Below are 19,749 nucleotides of genomic sequence, written 5' to 3'. Positions count from 1 at the left end.
ATTTGATTTTATTTTATTTATAAAAAGCTAGGCACAGCTTCCTTTTTTTTATAGAGCAGCAATCGACGGCTATTACAAAAATGGATTACCCCCCTCAATAAGGCACTGAAGGGGCAATGTTTTCTCGAGGCTCTGCCTTCCACAAGATGTCCAGTAGATATGATGAAGTACTCTCAGATCACTGTGCACGAGTCTTTACAGCTCAAGAAGATTCTGTGTTTGTGTGTGTGTGCGATCTTACTTTCATTGACTAGATTGAGCGAGGGTGGAGAAAGTCCGGCCAACGAAATCATTAACTTGGTCTGGTCCTGCCAAGGCAAACTACAGGTGTCTCCTGCCCCGATGTCTGAAACGGATTTACTGTGTTGGAAACGTGCAATAAAGTTTATATAGCCGCTCTGTGTATCGCATGTGGACGACGTACATTAATTCACATGCCTTCAGCGATCAGGTTTCGCTGGCAGGGAGAGGACTGGACAAGGACTAAATGAGCGTGAACGAGACAAGACGTAAACAGGTTTTAAAAAATGAGGACATTTGATCAATTATTCAGCGTATGTGCAGTACACACAAACAAAAGCAGGGGTGGGGGTTGGGGGTGATGGGACACTCGATCAGCTATCTTTACAGAGACATACGAACATAGAGATGGGCGGAAAGATCCCCAGTGTGTTATAAATTGTCGCTGTCGCAACGATAATTTTTTTAAAGGCAGGAAAAACGTCAGCATTATCTGGTTTGCCTATGGTAAATGCCTAAACTTAAAAAAAGAAAATTGTGGCTGAAAGCTCTAAGACGAGTAGAGAGCTAGCGTCGTGCTGACAGCAAACTCAACAGTATACGGTCGACATTTCGCGTGAGGAATTCAGATAAATGACCAGGTTCAATCAGCCAGATGCCAATGTTACATTCTGGATATGACTGAAAACATATATACAAGCGTCAATGCGGTGAGCACAGCAACCGCTTTTAGAACGTTCGAACATCTTTGCCAGGTTTGAAGAAAAAATAGGGTAAAGGATATGTGTTACAGGAAAGGCATTGGTTTCGAACAAGATATACATTAATAAATAACCAAAAACCCTTCGAACAATAAATATATTTTATTACAAAAACGAACCCTTGAGACAGCGAACTGTACATAGATATGTTTTGCCTACTGCCTTTAAATGTCACCGCGATGTGGTTGCCAAATCATCAAAAATTTATAAAGCAACAAATAAGAAATAACACTTTCATTAGTTTTTACGACCAGCCTCACAAGCAGCGATTGTAACCAATTTGGATCCTCAGGTATATGTCTCAAATCATGTTGGAAAAAATCCCAGAAGTGAATCACACCATGCTGTCTGCACATGCGTTGTACTAACTGCTGATGGGTTCCCAAAGTTCGAACTGATACTGGACTCCGTTGTCCTCCTGCAGACTTTCGTCCAAAGATGGCGCTGGACTGAAGAATAAAATATTACACCATTGCAGTAGCAACACATTCTGCGTTAATCTAACCTATGCATAGCCGAGTTATGTAAATATTAATGTCAGTAATATATATATAACTATAAAACTAGTAATTAATCGAAAGAATGTGAACTGTCGCAAACCTTTTTAAAAAGAAACTTTATATAAATATTAGTTCACATAAGTCTTATATTATATATCTAAACTGCATATACCCCATCATACCCATGCGTGTCAATCACGTGATTTTCCTACTTTTAAAATTTTTGTAAACAATTTCCTAGTTTTAAGCCGGACGTGTTTCATTCTGAAGAAAAATTCAGGTTAAATATCATAAGATAAAAGTGGATAAAGGAATATTAGAATGAATATCTCCATACATGACAGAAATATACGAAAAAAGTTGTCTTACCTGACCCTCTTGAACCTGTGCTCAAACACCGGAAACACAACGTCAGCCTCGAAGTCGCCAAAGATTCTCGTGACGTAGATCCGTTTTAGGCGCGGATCGTCGATAAATTGCTGTAATGTCAACCAAGCGTTTGTTTGTTTTTAGTGCCATCAAGTAAAAGTTAGTAAAGAGTTTACTTTAACTTACAATAAACTCGATAAAGTAGAATAAACTTATGGGGCGAGCATGTGGAAAATTAATCACTTTTTTCTTCTCACTTCGACTGTGATTATTTCTTAGGAAAGTTAAATCTGTAGGAAACGTCATGATCATCGTTTCTCTACAATCGACAAGCTAAATGGCTAAATACATTTACAATAATTTTGATTGTATTTAACTCTCGAGTAGCTAAAGTTCAAATCTTTATTTTAAGACCAAATTAATATATATCATTTGATGTTAGATTAAGACAGGAATACGAAAATCATCACTTTGCACGTGTAAATGCACCGTACACCTCCAAGCGTGCAACGCACATGCACCTATCTCGAGGGTAAATTTGTGGAAAGAAACAATCCATCAACAAACATGTTACAGACGTATTAATGATGTATAAAGAAGTGCTTCTGCTTACATCATAGTTCTGCTTGCCGCCCATGAGAAACACTTTCTCGATTTGTTCGCGAACCGGCGATGTTGTCACGTAAGTGATGGCGTCCTCAAGGGAAGGTAACACTTTCTGGAGGTGGGGCACTCCGTCATCCCTGCCATATTAAAAGTATGGTGAAGATACTGGCAACAACATCAAAATTTAAAGAAGATTGCAAAAGAAATATGGCAACTATCGAGGATCCCCATCCCGAACACCATGTTGTACCTGAGGGTCCTGCTGGTGACAACAGTGAACAGCGCCGGGTTCTGCTTTTCGTTCCCCTGCCACTCCTCCCAGGTGTTCCTCCCCATGATGTAGGCATTCCTTTTACCTGCACATTAGACAGGTTCATATACTTTCTGTGTGTGTGTGTGTGTGCGCGCGCGCGCGCCATTCTGTCTTGTAAAATAAGATGAATGTACAAAAAAATGGATGAACGGATATATGGATTGCGTGGGTGGGTAGGAGGGTGGGATTGTTTGATGTATAAATCCATGGGTGGATAAACGCGTTTGTACCTGGATGAGAGGATACTTCTCCATCCATTTTATTTTACTGTCCATTTTATTGCTGCAACCGCTGTCAAAACCGTCATCTTTAATTTGATTTTTATTTGTTACACGTTGCATGGTCGGGGACATTAGCCGCCATGTATGTTCAGGTGAGAGCTATGTGTACGAAAAATTCCTGTACTTACTGAGATCCGTCCGAGTTGTTGTCAGATTAATATAAAATTCGTGGTCACCCCTGAAACATCCATGTCAAAACAAAGCAGAATAATGTCATACACCTTGCATATGGAAAGTGATGTAGGCTTAGCTGGTTCGACAAGACAAAACCCAAAACAAACTGTACGTACGAGTGTTGTGTTTATGCTCTTGTGTTTGTGCATGTGTGTTGGATGGGGCATATGTGTATGTGTGTGGTTGCCACCCTGTCTCTAGTTTGATGTAAACGCTTGTGTGTGTGTGTACACGCTTGTAGTTATTGTGATGTAGTCACTTTGAAGTGAGTGTGCTTGCGTGCTTATGCGCGTTCTCGTCCTTGTGTTATGTATATTTATGTACTCACTTTAGAGGGTGGCTATGTTAATAGATTCACTCTAGGGGGAAAGAAAATCTATTTTGAAATACTCACTTCAGGTAGGGCCATGGAAATTTCTTGCCAAGAGCAAAGCCCCTGTTTTTGTCGAGAATGGCGACAACAATTTCAACCTCTACCTCTGACATCTTGCGCTGCCAAAAACAAGTCAAGAAAGCGCATTTTTATTTTTTAAAACATGACAATGTAGTTTAACCAAACAAATCACATTTCTGCTAGCTGATGCTAAACGACTTCTATGAGCCCCTACAGCCCTTTAGCGAGATCAGGTAAGGGACATTGTGACAACAACTACAGGTTACACTTTAAAGAAAAAATGAGCAGAGCATTTTGCTGCTTTAACTGTGACATCAAAACAGTTTTGAAAAAAGGTAACGTCGGGTAACGTTTCTGTCGTTGGGGTATGACGTGGTAGAGACCGCAGTTTTCTCGGGGCCAACTTTAAGATTTGTGAGGGTGGTGCCCATCTATCCCTCGTTGCCTTACTTTCCCCAACCCCCCTAGACTGGCTTGTCCCCATTCAGCAGCTACATCAATTAGAGAAGTACCCAGCGCCACTAGGGCATCGAACTTCTTGATACATTAACCACCTAGCTAGCCAGTTCGATGGGTTACTGTGCTGATTGCCTCACAGTCGCATGTTCCCAGAAGAACGAGGAAAGCTATATTTGTCAATCAAACTTCGTACACCTTCTCATCATGACTAGATGCATTTACCACCTGCGCGCGTCGTCCACCTGTTGGCTTCTCAACAGGCTTTTATTCTTTTTTTTTTTTTATATACTTTAAAGTGTAAATGGCTGTCTTCCTTGTGTAACGTGTCTTATCTAAGACAGTTTTTTTACACGAAATTCTCTTGTTTTTATAGATGTACCCTACATCTAACCTCCATTATCTTTAAGAGATTCCCCAGCGCCCCCAGTCCGTCTCTACCGCATGCTTGCATTTAACATACAATACACATTCGCAAATTCATATTTCAATATTCATTCACTGTTCATAGGATGTGTGAGTTTGCTGGCAGAAACAATTGTTATGTTTCTCTCACGAACCAGTCCGTAACTTCTTATTTTTCTGGTTATTTTAACCCCTTTGCTGCACAAGGGCTGGATGTACAGGAAGAATGAATGTGAGAATGTACAAGTTAATCAAAGATAAGTTTCTACAACCTATTTGAAGACCACAATTCTTGCTGTTGTGTTCTGTGTAGTCCTGATCCCACAACTACAAATATATATATCTTCTGGACAGACTCAGACAATGATCGCTGTTTTATCTATGTCACGTGTGAGTGGGTTGGTAGAACCATTTTTGCCGTTCATTTGTGCCGTTACAGTTTCGTTATATCCTTGCACATAATAATGAGGATCCCATGGCCAGAGTCAATTGGCCTCTTATCTGATACATCCTATTATTTTTTAACAGTTCAGTGGTTTGTCAATTTTCTTTCTCTTTCATCCGCTTTCTGTCTCATTCTCTTTGTGTGTGTGTGTTGGGTTCAAATAATCAAAGAGAAATATAGAACACTTACTAATAATATAAAACAACTACAAAAATGTCCATACAACGGGTGAAATTAATAGCTATTGCTCGTTAGGTTCACTTACTTGTCCACACAGATACAACACACCAATCCCCCTGAGGAGGACCCGGCGTCAGTCCTCAGTCCTTGCTTTCACAGGCCGCGGGAGGTCACGCGGGTTCGAGTGCTACCCTCACGTGTTCACAACTCACATCACATGTCCAGTCATGCAAGATGGCTTCGCGACAGTGAACAAGCGACTGTGTGCGCATGCGCTGTGTTTTCTGTGCGGTTTCAATGGCGGCCTGGCTGCAGGCAATATCAGCAGATAACCTTTGACCCACTCACTTCATGGCTAGCGCTTTCTTATCGACCGTCGGTCCCGAAGAGTTATTATAAATCGATTGTAAATGAAAAGCTGAATGCTAATAATAATGTAGCAGGAGCATGTACCGCTGCTATAGCATCTCCATCCCCCGATAACACTCTTGCATCATGGTCAGTCGCGCGAGCGTCGCGCTGAACGAGACGCGTGACCCCAGAGCGGATGACGTCGCACTCAGCTCTCAACATAAGAACGAAACTCAAGTGGTTCATTGTCGATGAAGTGCCCGATGGTGTACTGGGTTAAACTTGTCACCACTGTAGTGAAAGGCCTAGGATTCAGATTTCGTCTCGGGCCACTCTGTTTGCGACACTTTTTTTGTTTGCAGAGCAGGGCATTGGGAGTTTTCTCTCCAAACACTCCGGTTTCTTCCTCCATACCTGGCACCTGATAGTTCGAAATCACCCACAGATGGAATCCACTTCTGCCAAAACAACAAGCCATCAATTTATGTTCTTTGCTGTTCTTTCTTAAAGACTAGGAGGTTGAACTCTACTCCTCAAATCGGAAATGTCCATGCAGACGTGTATAGCGTTCTTTTAGAAACAGCGAACATTCACCTGAGTGGTAGTGTGTGGTTTATGGTATTACCAAAGGTGTAGTGTCAGGATGGGACAGTTCTTTTGTTAAAATTACATCTTAAAGGAAAAAAAAATTCTACGTATAAATCATGGTGTGGAGAAGTATATGGGTGTGTTGATTAGAAATAGGGATTGCCAGTGAGATGTTTCGATAACACCTTCCTGAGTTCGACAATTTCTTCCGAAAAAAAATCAGAAAAGAGAAGTATTTTTGTTTAGGTTAAGCATAAAATATCGGTTAGCCCACAAAATTTTTTTTTGTTTGTTGTTTGAAAGTGCACGTGTAGACGCAGCATCCATGCTAAGTGTCTCTGTCAGTGTGTCTGCGCGCGTACATACGTGGGTTTGTACGTGCGTGCGTGTCATTTAATACTGTTTAGGACTAGATAGTGTAGCGTAGTTATCATATCTGCTTCTTAGAGACGAGTGAATGACATCTGACAAGATTCAGATAACACCGAAAAGCTAATCAGACTCGTGATATTAAGAAAACTTAAAGAAGAAATCTTCCTTCACTCACGGAGCCGCTGTGAGTGGCATCTATGGGGGAAACCCTATGACAAATGTGTGGCGACTATGCTTCTGTATCCTGACGGCAGGTGTCAGGTGAGGAGACACGTTCACACCTGGAACAACAGGTTACCTGCGGGGACGTGCGTCATGCACACACAACTGACGGGTTTACAAACTCAGCTTCGTAACTTCGGTAAGTCGGGATTTTTTTTATAATAATCATAATCATGAAGTATCCGTACGCACACCTTCTTTAACTGGCACCAGAGGCACAAGTTGTAAGGGAAGCAGGGTGGGACACAACATGGGTGAACTGACAGGGTCGGTCATGCTCCCTCGAAAGAAGGTCTTCCAGTGGACAAATAAAGGACTACATCCAAATGCCATACACCTCTGTATAACCGATCAAAGACCCGAAGTGTATTTTATATTCAAACCAATAGAAACTTAAGGAAGGGGAAGTTATAGTCGGCATAAAAACAGATATTAGGAAAAAAATTATCGTTAGAGGCAAGATAAGGAGAGTACGGTGCTGCTGAAGGTTTCTTCAGAGAAGAGAGGAATCCAGGCTTTAATTATTCATTTACTGTGTGTGGAAGACGGTGACAACGATCTGGCCAAAGTAGATTTTTTAATCTCAGTGTCTGAACAGTGTGTCGTGTCCGAGTTATCTTCGCCTTAGTGAGTGTTTGTAACAACGAGTGGTCGCCCCAGGAACTTCCGCTATTGAAGTAGGGTAGGAAAGTAGGGGAAGGCGATGTGAACTGATTCACACGCGTGTCCATCGCTGAGTCATCTCCGATCACAGAAGGCTGGGGTTATTTCTTTTCGTTATGAAAAATATATTGCTCGAATAAACTGTCGGGTGTCATATGCAACAACATTAGAAATACATCCGGAATTAAGAATCAAATTAACAGATCAAGTCTAGGTCTTTGCCCGGTGTCACCTCTCTTTCGCGGATGCGTTAATCGTTTTCCAGATAGTAAGAATGAGAATGTTATGAGACGATTAACAATTGTTGATTAACAGATTTTTCCAAAAAAAGTGTGAAGAGGAATTGCTGAAGCTAACATAATGTTAGTGCACTGGAGAAAAGAAACAGGCCTGGCAGCCATTCTTCCGAAGTCAGGCAAATGAAGACGAAGCTGCTAAGCGGTTCTTGTTGTTCAAGGAATGGTTTGCCAAAGATTAATACATACGAACGCTTTGAACTTGGGAAACACCATTTCATGACATGGAAATGTAACTCTTACTACCGAAAGACAGGACGAGAGACAGCTTGCTGTTTGAAATCTCGCCACTCCCATGTCCAGCTGGACGGACAAACATCCCGATGTCGTGTGTCAAGGGACCGGTCTCCATCCAGCATCTGCCTGCTGTTGTGCTTTTTGACATTCTCTAGTTCTGTCTCCATGGTGAGTTCGTCTAACAGTACAACCCCCCTCGTCACGATTTCAATGGCAGGCAACTCTAGTACCGACAAGGCCAAGACAACGACCTCCTTGGCTCAGCTTGTTTGTCGGGTGGGCGTCGTGGCACCCGTCAACCTGGATCTTTACGGACTTTCGGACAACGCGAGTTTTTGGAAGACCCTCGAGCATGCTCGGAAGGAAGCGAGCGAAATTCTTCGGTCTGTGTGCAGCTTTGAGATGCACGTGCACTTCACTACTTGCCATTTCCGCACCGCAGTTTCGGCTAGCCTAAACGTTAGCTACGACTCCGAGGCTTTGATTGGCCCGCCGTGCTCAAGTGGTAAGTACAGGTAGATTATTCTATAGTTGGAGATACTGCGAATACTGTTAACTAATTACTTTAAGTCAGTTCAAGCTGAAATGCAGAGATTATCCAGTTACAAGTGTAAGGAGATAGATGTTTAAGCTGTCCTCTTGTGCTAGCAATAAATTTTCAGATGAATTGTTGAGATTATAATTAGTTTTTTTTTACTTGTGATGATAAAGCTAAAAGTAAAGATTGAAAGATTGAAACTACTTCTCCTTGGCCACCTGACATTCTGAGATTAATTTTTAGTTGAAACATGATGATGATCTCTTTTAATGGAGCAGTCACACGCGTTGCTGGCCTTCTTGGCAAGCCGGTCCTAAGCTGGGTGCCTCTAGTGGACAGCAAGGGCGAGGAAGACGGCAGCAGCGATGAAAACGCCGACGTCGACGACCACGTGACAAGCAGCTTTGGCACATACAAAAGCCTCGCTGTCGCCTTGCATTTAGTGCTGGACCAGTTTGGCTGGACAAACGTGGGTCAGTCGCAATTGTAAATTCTGATGATTAGCTTAAAATCATTTACTGTTACTAAGTCCTCTTCATACAGTATCCATTAGAAATCTCTATTTTTGGTTGTCAAAAGCAAGTTTACTTATGTTGTTTCAGGTCATTTTCTGGTCCTTTAGTTTTTTTTTTCTTTATTGACCTTCGCACTTAATGCTACTGCTAGGGATATTGTTTTTATTACCGAATATGCAAGGACATCAAACAGCATGAAAAGAATGAATCGAAACGAAAATTGTCATCCGATTGTAAACTCTAGTCCTGCTCTTGTATTTTAGCCCTGCTCTTCATACTAAGAAGTTTGTTTCTCTGTGGCTGAGCAGCCATGGTGTTCACCCAGGACCCAGAGTGCTCGCACCTGTCCGAGGCCATCGTCAACACGAAATCATCAAACAGCATGCTGGTCCGTCTGTTCACCTTCAACAGCTCCAACGAAACAAGTGCAAAAGAAACTCTAACGCAAGCCAGGGAAGACCATAGAGGTGTCTGTCTGTCTGTCTGTCTGTCTGCCTGCCTGTCTGTCGGTGGTCTGTCTGCCTGCCTGCCTGTCTGTCTGTCTGTCTGTCTGTCTGTCTGTCTGTCTGTCTGTCTGTCTGTCTGTGGATGGTGTTTTTATTTCTACATGTACACTTCATGTACTTTGTACAGTCTTTATCTCCTGCGTTGCTTCCGGTGGGTTGTCCGCGTTCCTGACGTCCGTGGAGAGCGTGGGAATGACAACCGGAAGTTACGCGTTCATTCACGTTCTGTGGGGTACGTGGTCTGACGTGGCGGGCACGAAAGCACAGGAACTGCTTCACAGGTTCGACAACGTCCTGTACGTCGTGTTGCTGACCCCACACCTTGTCCAGCTCATCTCGACAACACAACCAACGCACAGCAACCCTGCTTTACAAACCAGCAGTCTTCAGGACCAGGTATTTATTTTGTTGTTTTGTTGTTGTTGTTGTTGTTGTTGTTGTTGTTGTTGTTGTTGTTGTTGGCTTTTTTGTTTGTTTGTTTTGTTTGTTTTACTCCTGCCTTTCGTGTAATTTCCTTTTTCTTTATTTTTTTCTGTTTTAAAAATATTTTACTTTTTCTTTCCCTTTCTCCCAATTTTTTTCCTTTTTCTGTTTTTGTTTCAAATATCTATGACGCTATCAATATCTTTAAAGCGCTCTGAGCGAATCATTGGAAAAGCGGTACATAAATGTTCATTAATAATAATATTATTATTTATTTACAGCTTTAACCACAACCCACCTTTTAATCATCACCTTTTAACGTAGACTCGCAAGAATCGAAAAGTAATACCTTGTCATCTGACCCTTCCCCAGGCCGGCTTTCTGGAGTATTTTCACGACGCCATCTTGTTATGGGCAGTTGCCAGAAGTCGATCATCTGGTGAAGCGTTGAATTTCACCAACCTCACCATTGCCGGTAAGAGTTTTAATTAAAAGTCGATGGATGAATGCCTTGATATCGCAGACTATTCAAATTTTTCATTCAAGCATGTTACAACAGACCTCGTATGAAATCTTCAAATAAGCAGCTGTGACGTAATCTCTGTAGCAGTAGCTGCTGCTGCTGCTGATGATGATGATGATGGATTATGATGATGATGTGATGATGAGGATGATGATTGATTGATGATTGATGATTATTAATGGGTGGATAATTGATGGATAATTGATTGAGTGATTGGATGATGATGATGATGATGATGATGATGATGCACTAACAGACAGTCTAACGAGGACGGGCGAGCTGCGCCTAGATGAGCGGGGTCAGAGGGTGCGGCGTCACGCTCTGCTGCAGGTCCAGGAGCGACGCGTGCGGCGGGTGGCGGACCTGACGGAGGACTTCGAGATTCGCGATGACCTGAAGTGGCCCGGCGGACAGCTGCCTGCTGCTTCTACTGATCCCCCTGACATTAAACGCTCGGGTCCGTGAGGCTGAGTCACGTGACACGGCCCTTCCCTAGCGCCAGCTTCCGTCGTCGTTTGCGCATGCGCTGTGGCAGAGCTGTCTAACGTTGACCTAAGTGTAGCTGTAAAGACGAACTCATTTTCTTTAGAATTAAAGTGTTTTCAGTAAAGTTCTGTTCGAAAACAAATGAATACTTAATTGTATATATCGAGGCCATTTCGCTTTTGTTGCACGGATAAGAAAAATTAATATATTCTGTGAAATAGAAGGTTAAACTTGCAACAGTAGTTTTCTAGCTCGACATTTTTTTTTCTGAGATAATTTGCTCGTCCTCTTCAGATCATTCGTATAATTATTACTATGTTTGTTTTATATTAAAATTTATATTTTTGTTTTTTTTAAATAAGTTTTGAAAAAGAATTTCTAAGTGAACTTGGTTCTGAACTTGGAAAAATATGTGGCTGTGCAGATAGCTGTTAAAAATACTGCTTAAAGTAACTATCCTCTCACTTTAGTTAAAAGGCATTAAAAATAATTTTGGTTCCTTTTATTCAGATTCAGACATGACCACTTCCAGTCGTATAGTTGTCTCTGTGGTGGCGGGAGTCCTCATGTTGCTGGCTGCTTTATTCTTCTTCAGGTAAGTACATTCTCAATGTTTTCAGAATTCTTAACAAAATTCTTAACGTGACTAATTTGTATCGTAAGTTTTCTTTTGTTTACATACAATGATCAACAAATGTGTCATGATAGTGAATAGTAATCTGTATTCGGTGGTCGAGTCAACTCAGAGCTGTGGATGAATGCACTGAGGAAAGTGGTCAACTCGACTCGTTTGTGGTCGAATTGATAAATGGTCAAATCGACCAGTGGCCCATTCTCCTGAGTATGTAATACAATCTCAGCTGCTTTGCCATGCTACAATGTTTCTTCTCCTCTTTGGCACAAAATCTTTGTCAGTGGGCATCCTGTACCTGATAACGGGATATACTATTCAGGTTTTTAGTGATTTCTCGAACTTCTAATTATGTAATCTCATCTCTATTGAATATCGTTACTTGATCTCTCTAATTTCTCTCATTCTTTCGTTCTTTCTTTCAGATGGTGGAAGCATCAAAAGAAAGAAAACTCATGGAAAATCGATGACAGCATCTTCAAGCGACAACACACCCAACAGGCGACCCCACAGTCACAGACCAAGGGTCACTTAAGACGTCGTCTGCTGCGCATGGTTAGAGGGTTAGAGTGCACAGGCACCGTGTCTGTCTGTCTGTCTGTCTGTCTGTCTGTCTGTCTGTCTGCCTGCCTGCCTGCCTGCCTGCCTGTCTGCCTGCCTGCCTGCCTGCCTGCCTGCATGTCTGTCTGTCTGTCTGTCTGTCTGTCTGTCTGTCTGTCTGTCTGTCTGTCTCGGTTATATACTTTTAAATACTTCATTGAAACCATGGTTTGTCGTTTGTATCTCCAGGAAACCGTAGGTACTCAGTTACCCGGATCTATTACTACCATCGATCACTACATGTTATTTACTCCAGTCGGACATTACAAGGTAATAAACTGTTTGGAATATACTTCTTAAAATAGTAACAATAGGCATTTGTTCACGTGGTGTTTAAAAGTTTAGCCGGGCTCATTTTTTTCTAATGACTTGGTAAAGAGGAGCGGACTGACCGTCTGACCACTATACAGGTCCTGCTATCTTGTCAGTCGTTGCGGTCATCTAGGCCCCTTCGACGACGAGTAAGGACTGACCAACTTGATTTTCCAAGTGAGCAGATACATCTGAGAGGGAGAGTTGCTTTGTCCTCTATCACCACGCAGAAACGCATGAATGAACATTTATTTGTTCAGCGAACGTCGTTCCTTGTTCTCTGATTTTTTCCTTTCATTTTTGGATTTGTAGGGTATGGTTGTTGCCGTGAAGACCATCAAGGATAAGTCCTTCAAGCTGACAAAGGAACTGATTGCAGATTTCAGCAAAGTAGGTGATACGATAATTGTTGTACTATTGTCTGGTACAATAGCTACGGATAAACTTTGTGTAAAGGGAGGGTGCAATATATCTAGATAAAATGTTATTATTTTATATTGAAAGTATCATCTCTCATTGTGTCTATCTGTCTGTATGCGTGCATATGTGTGTGTGTGTGATATTTGTTTGTGTATCGTCACGAAAGCTGAAGGAGCTGAATCACGACAACATAAACACATTTGTCGGAGCTAATATCGAACCCGGCAACAATTACATCTTGTTTAATTACTGCACCAAAGGAAGTCTACGGGTAATTAGAGACTCTTTATACCCATTACTTTTAGGAAATCTTGTCCTGTTTGAGTGTCCTGTCATGCAAGTACAGGAAGCTTCTATATCTTTACTTTATTTTTTAAACCCGCCTTGTAGTGATGTAGTTGGATGCCGCAGCAGTCATCCATGCTGTCCATATTTTAAAGGACTAAGAGAGAGCTTTTTTTTTCTCGTGACTAGGTAAAGTTCAGTTCAAGATACTTTTTCCCTTCTCTCCTTCTCGAGATATAGGCTTACAAAGATCATTCCTCAGACTCTTGAACTCAACGGTTCCTGCCGACAGTCACAACTTTGATTTCCCTTTAACAGGACGTCTTGGATAACAAGGACATCCCCTTGGACTGGATGTTTAAAATATCTTTCATCATGGATTTAGTCAGTGTAAGTTCACTTCCACTAGTAAATTGGGGAGGACATAGTGTATACGGCAGATCAACCATAGCTCATATACAAACTGGTTTGTCTCTCCTGCTGGGGCTTGCTGGATCACGTGACACGAGTCAGTAGAAATGTAGGGTTGTGGAATGAGAGCTAATGTGTTTCAACCGATTGGTGCTATAAGTATGAATTATGTAAATATATCCCTCTCTCGCACACGTATGCAAACGTATGTGGACGAGATATTGTGTGTGTGTGTGTGTGATCAACTATCTATGATATTAATGAAACGGGATGTTTAACTGTTATCTATTTATAGTTTTATTTCTGAGTGAGCAGCTAGCTCTGACGTCCATCAGGGTCACCACTAATTGTAACAATTAAGGTATTTAGGGGTCAGACTACCTGCACAAGTCGCTGCTCATGTTTTAATAGGGTATCGGGTATAATGTTTTAGTAGGGTATCGGGTGTGTCGCAGGGGATGCGCTACCTGCACAAGTCGCCGCTCAAGTCTCACGGCAACCTCAAGTCCACCAACTGCGTCATCGACAGCCGCTGGATGCTCAAGGTAACGGACTTTGGTGCCATCACGTCATCCACCGACGATGAAAACGATGACGCAAGTGAGCCTAACAAAAGTAGAGGTTAGCGGGATCATCATCATCATCATCCTCATCCTCATCCTCCTTGTCCTTTTCCTCTTTGCTATCACAAGGATTTATCATCCTATCTGAAATGAAGAATTTTGCTGTAACTTCATGGTTACAATAGTTTGTTTGTTTATATTGATATAGAGAGTCCGTACCGGGGCTGCTGAGTGAGGATGTTGTGCTGTATTGCTGTGCACATATTTTATTGTTGTAGGAATGTTGTTCACACATCGTATTGTTGCAGGACTGCTGTGGACAGCTCCAGAATTGCTTCGTATCAAACTTCGCCCTAAAAAAGGAACTCAAAAGGGAGACGTGTTCAGTTTCGCCATTATTGTGCAGGAAATTTTCCTGAGAGTCGATCCCTATGAATACAACAAACTTTCTACTGACAGTAAGACACAAACATTTATCCCTCCCCATCGAAGCATAGCGTGTTAAAATTAGACATTTACCGCAATAAACTGAAATTTTTCACATATTCAACCACGTTAAGTAGACAAACTTATTTTAAAGATACCACCATGTATTTTATTCTACAAAACAATTAAACGGTAAATTGTGCAAGGTGGATGAAAGAATGTGAATATTTCTTGATCAAAACTGTAATTTTTCTTCCCAGAGATCATCGCGCGCGTCGAAAGAGGAGATGATCCGCCTTTCCGCCCTGTGATTCCAGAGGACAGCGGGGTGCCAGACAAGGGCCTGACCTTAATGACCTCATGCTGGGAGGAAGTTCCAGACTCGCGCCCCCATTTTCATATAATCAAAAAGCGTGTGGTGGAACTGAACGGGGGACGTGAGTGATGCATACCGAATCCCCCCAACGGCCAACCCTTTTTTTCTCTTTTTGTCTAGATATGAGAAAGGCAAAGAAACTAGAAGTTAAGAGGTTTTTTAAATAATATTTTAAAAATCTGTTTATAAGTTGTTTTGTTCTCCTGACTGCGTTGACTTTTTGATTAGCTACTTATTTACTCCGATGTCTTTACTTCTGTAATTTTGTTTATATTCAGATCAAATTGTTACATACACAGCCAGCAGACCTGCATTATGTAGATCAAGGTTCAATACTATTACTATTCAACAACGTTAAAAGCTGAAGCAAATGTACGTTTGTGTTTAGTTTCGAGTTACGGGTACCATAATCGGTAAAATAAAAGTTGGTAGAACGATGTTTTGGAACGTAAAACAAGAAGCCCGAGACCTTTCTGTATTCCTGTAATATTAGGTCGCGATGGGGGAGAACGGTTTGCTTTCAAGTAGACACCCCCTTCCCCACACACACCACTATTTTCATGTACTGCACATATCGTCGAATTTATTCACAAGAATATTGCTGAATTGTTTTTACAGGAGGCTTAATGTCGTGGACAATATGTTGTCGCTGATGGAGGTCTACAGCACGCGCCTGGAGCAGCTGGTGGCCGAGCGCACGGCGGAGCTCGCACAGGAGAAGGCGCGCACGGACCGCCTGCTGTACCAGATGCTGCCGCCGTGAGTTAAGCCACACACACACATAGGCACACACACACACACAAAACCATACACGCACGAACGCACACACACACACACAGACACACACACCACACACACAGAACCACACAGAACCACACACACACACACACACACACACACACACACACACACACACACACACACACACACACACACACACAGAACCATACACGCACGAACGCACACACATACACTGCTTCTGACTTCCGAGACTCTTGGCTCTGATGTCTTCGTTTTGCCTGAGGGCAACGACTTATCCTCGCTTCATATCAATGTCCCCATGTTGATACTAATATTTTATCGCGAACGATGTCGAGGGCAGGCCATTTCTGTCCCATCCATTTTCTGCCGTCCACGTGATCTCTAGGGACGAGTTTTAAAATTTATCCCAAACTGTGCCTGCAGCTGCTATCATCTACTTTAACAGTTGTGCATGCACGGACATACACACAGACGTATGAGGAGTTTCTAGACTAGTTGTTTCTCAGTAGTCCATAGAAACTCTTCATACAAAGTAGCACCTGGTCATTAAGATGACGTGTGTCTGCAGGTCCGTTGCGGAGCAGCTGAAGATGGGGAGACCTGTTGTGCCGGAGTTCTATGACTCTGTGTCCATTTTCTTCTCAGACATCGTCGGCTTCACGACTATTGCCAGCGACAGCAAGCCGCTAGAAGTAAGAACTCTCCTCCTTGTCTTATTCTTCTTTACTTTGTCTGTCTTTGTTGTACTAGGTGAGTGTGTGTGTTTCTCTACTTAGCATATGACCTCTCCCTGTAGCACCTGTTTCAGTCTTATGCCGGTAGCCTGAATGATTAAATGTGTTCTTTTAGGAATGAAGAACTATATCTACATAAAGATCTATGTGTCATTGTAATCTTTCATAAGTATTTTATATTAATCTTTTTTCAAATTTATAATTTGTCGTTGTGATAATGCATTCAATATCATTGTAATGTAACTGCAATCACTGTTCTAACAATAACTTTGGTCTGCAGATCGTGGAGTTCTTGAACGACTTGTACACAGCCTTTGACGATGTTATTTTCAAGCACGATGTTTATAAGGTGCTTACAGTTTTTTTTCAAATATTTTCCTGAGTGTCTTGAAATTTAAAGTGCGTTTTATAACAGAAAGAATATAACTGTCAAATTGAAAGTAACAATTTTTATTTTAACTGAATTGAACAGATAGCTATTCGATAATTAATCCTCTGTCCGGATAATTACATAACTACTTTAATTTAGGAATTTAACCCATACAATATGAATAGACTAAACACTCCCAATCAGTACACATCGATATTGTGGCGACCTGGACGACCAAGATGGCGTAATGGCGTATCAAACTAAGACATGCTGTAACCTTTCTATACACAGGTAATTTTATTTTACTCCGTGTGATGATCCTGTGGGACAGGTTGAGACGATTGGTGACGCGTACATGTGTGTGTCCGGGTGCCCTCGCCGTAACGGTCGACGTCACAGCGCGGAGATCGCGGAAATGGCCCTTGACCTCGTCTCCACTGTAACCAGCTTCCGCATCCGCCACCGCCCTAAGGAGACCTTGAACGTGCGCGTGGGACTACATACGGGTCCTTGTGCCGCGGGGGTTGTAGGTGTGGTGATGCCTAGGTACTGTCTGTTTGGGGACACTGTCAACATGGCTTCTCGCATGGAGTCGACAGGGAAAGGTAGACAACTGAATCTTTATCTTTATGAAGCAGCATCACTAGTATAGAACTAATAATATGAATAGAAAAGAACATTGTATATAACCATCTATCTATTATGTCATGTCGTAAGCATTGAGCCATTAAACCAGATATAGATGGCAATAAAAGTAAAAGTATCACCTCAAGATAACAACTAACGCTGAAGGAAGGAGACCTAAACTACAACAATAAAAGCTTCCTACTGTCAGTCTCTGCAATAAAATAATTACTTTGATGCATAAGCAGCCATTTTGAACTGTGAAACTATTCACAATCTTCTGTGATACTGATAGCTGTTGACCTTTGATTACGTCATAGCTCTGCACATTCACATCAGCGCAGATATGAATCTGAGTCTTGAAAGCCTTGACATGGGCTTCCTGACCCTAGAACGAGGGGTCATCGAGATCAAGGTTAGTGAACTTTTCAATAATAAAACAGTTTCCATATCCGTTATTTTATTTTGCGCTTGACGGAACACCTCCCCACTCCCCGAGCAGATTGAAAAAAAAAGGCACAGTTATATATATTATTAAACAGTTTTACTTTTATGAGGAGATAATTGAGTGAAGTTTGTGATAAACCTTTCCAGGGAAAGGGATTTCAACAAACATTTTGGTTGGTGGGAAGGAAAGGTTACACTAACCCTCTCCCAAAGACTTTCAGCAGGTATGTGTGGAATTTATGTGTATGAATTATTTGTTATCACATTTGTTATTTCATATTGACTCACTGACACTGTAGTTTGTAGCTACAGTCTAAGTCAATCTACGTGTCATTTTCTCACAAAAATAACACTTTATTTCAATGTTGATAATGACGACAACGACGACGACGACTATGATGACGACAACGACGACGATGACGACGTCTATGATGACGACGACGACGACGACGATGATGATGATGTGGTTGTGCACCCAGCTCAAGGAGGGTGGGATGATATTGACTGCTGCCCATGGTATTTTCAGGTTAAGGAAAATTTTGGAAGAGTATGGCGTTTCTCGTTCCTTGAGGCCATCGAGTATAATAAATAAATTAGGTTTGCCCATAGAATCGCGCTACGGTACCACCACCAGCAACTGCAGCCTCGTTGAAGACAACGAATCATAAGAGTGCACCACAAGGTTCCCTGCGACTCCTATTAGGTAAAGCCCTTTTGTAACCTGCACCTCCTTTATATCATCTTCGATATTCTTGTCATCTTCGTATCTTCTTCGACGTATAAACCTTGACATCTTTATCATTCACAAGATCTGCATTCAATTTCGATCTTACATTATTTAGCGAAGAAACTGGCAGTGAGGGTCTCCACCATCATCATCACCACCACCACCATCAACAACAACAACAACACATACACCCATCATCATCATCGTCATCCATCGCTATCCATCATCCATCACCATCCATTCATCCATTCATCATCACCTAAATATTAGAGTAACAATAGAGCATACTGGTGGTCAGCACATCTCTTCTATTTGTGTTTGTCTTCTTTCCTTTTAGTCAAAGGATGTTGACTTCTTATCTCCTGCATACTTTACATTTTCTTTCTTTTCCTTACTTTGTCCATTTATCTCATTTTTATTCATTTATTTTAATTTCTTTTTATCATTTTTTTCCTCTTTCTTTCTACGGAAAAATCGCAATATTTATTAGATCGAAAAGTGTCAGTAGTGCAAAGAGTGTATTTCTGATTCCCAAGCAAAAAAGTAGTTCAAGAAACACCAAGTGTAGCCTGTCTGTTGTTCCCAGTAAGATGAACGTCTTGACTACTAGCGGGGTCGAGACATGCTCCGCAAGTACTGATGGTTCCAGCATCCATTGTGATGCTGATGACTTCAGTGCACAACAACTGCCATTCCCAGAATCCAGTTCTGCTTGGTTCCATTTCCTCACGCCGGAATCAGTTTTCCTCCGAGAAGTGCGACTAAGCTGCTGGACCGTTTGGATCAGTTTTGGATAAACTTCTACATTCTTGTTTACCTGAATGTATGTAGCTTTTGCTTTTTTCACGAGGACCCATTGTTAAAGTATTTTGATAAGCGTTAAGGCTGTTTATACCTTTCTAATTAATTGTAGCTGTCATAACCAATTTTTTTACAATGTTTATTGAAATAAATGTTGAAAGTTAAAATTGTTTTTGTTTGTTTGGATCGTGGTTAAAGTCTTTTGCAGAATAGCTCCAAGATAATTAAAGATTTAATATTTAATATGGACTGCCGTCTGTTTGTCAAGACCAGCTCTTAGCTTCTCATAAAGTTGTAGGCTGTCACGTCTCGGTGAACTATTAGCAATTTAATATCAGGATGAAAAAATAAAAATAAAGTTTGACAAGATGAAACGAGAGGACATGAAAAAAGAAATTATAAAAAGAAAAGCAGAG

General features: G+C 41.6%; 2 protein-coding genes across 2 annotated transcripts; one reads left to right on the top strand and one right to left on the bottom strand.

The window, feature by feature from the left end:
* Nucleotides 1-1,223: 1,223 nt before the first annotated feature.
* On the bottom strand, nt 1,224-5,604 carry LOC112562307 (dihydrofolate reductase-like). Its single transcript, XM_025235480.1, has 7 exons — nt 5,210-5,604; nt 3,639-3,736; nt 3,199-3,248; nt 2,727-2,832; nt 2,484-2,613; nt 1,871-1,980; nt 1,224-1,450 (listed from the first exon to the last, which is right to left on the bottom strand). Exons 2-7 carry the CDS (start codon nt 3,728-3,730, stop codon nt 1,366-1,368), a joined length of 573 nt encoding a protein of 190 aa, XP_025091265.1. The 5' UTR covers nt 3,731-3,736; nt 5,210-5,604; the 3' UTR covers nt 1,224-1,365.
* A 959-nt stretch (nt 5,605-6,563) lies between these two features.
* Nucleotides 6,564-19,715, top strand: LOC112562759 (atrial natriuretic peptide receptor 2-like). Its single transcript, XM_025236231.1, has 24 exons — nt 6,564-6,796; nt 7,636-8,358; nt 8,667-8,864; nt 9,215-9,373; nt 9,540-9,808; nt 10,208-10,310; nt 10,615-10,815; nt 11,355-11,439; nt 11,901-12,030; nt 12,265-12,345; nt 12,700-12,777; nt 12,974-13,078; nt 13,411-13,482; nt 13,959-14,124; nt 14,375-14,524; nt 14,753-14,933; nt 15,490-15,627; nt 16,199-16,322; nt 16,645-16,713; nt 17,066-17,339; nt 17,679-17,773; nt 17,953-18,029; nt 18,332-18,508; nt 19,119-19,715. The coding sequence occupies exons 2-23, from the start codon at nt 7,740-7,742 to the stop codon at nt 18,471-18,473; spliced, it is 3,516 nt and encodes a 1,171-aa protein (XP_025092016.1). The 5' UTR covers nt 6,564-6,796; nt 7,636-7,739; the 3' UTR covers nt 18,474-18,508; nt 19,119-19,715.
* Nucleotides 19,716-19,749: the final 34 nt, after the last annotated feature.

The sequence above is a fragment of the Pomacea canaliculata genome, linkage group LG4 (assembly GCF_003073045.1).
Source record: "Pomacea canaliculata isolate SZHN2017 linkage group LG4, ASM307304v1, whole genome shotgun sequence".
Lineage (NCBI taxonomy): Eukaryota > Metazoa > Mollusca > Gastropoda > Architaenioglossa > Ampullariidae > Pomacea > Pomacea canaliculata.
The sequence above is the reverse complement of the archived record's forward strand: the minus strand, read 5'-3'. Positions and strand labels throughout refer to the sequence as shown.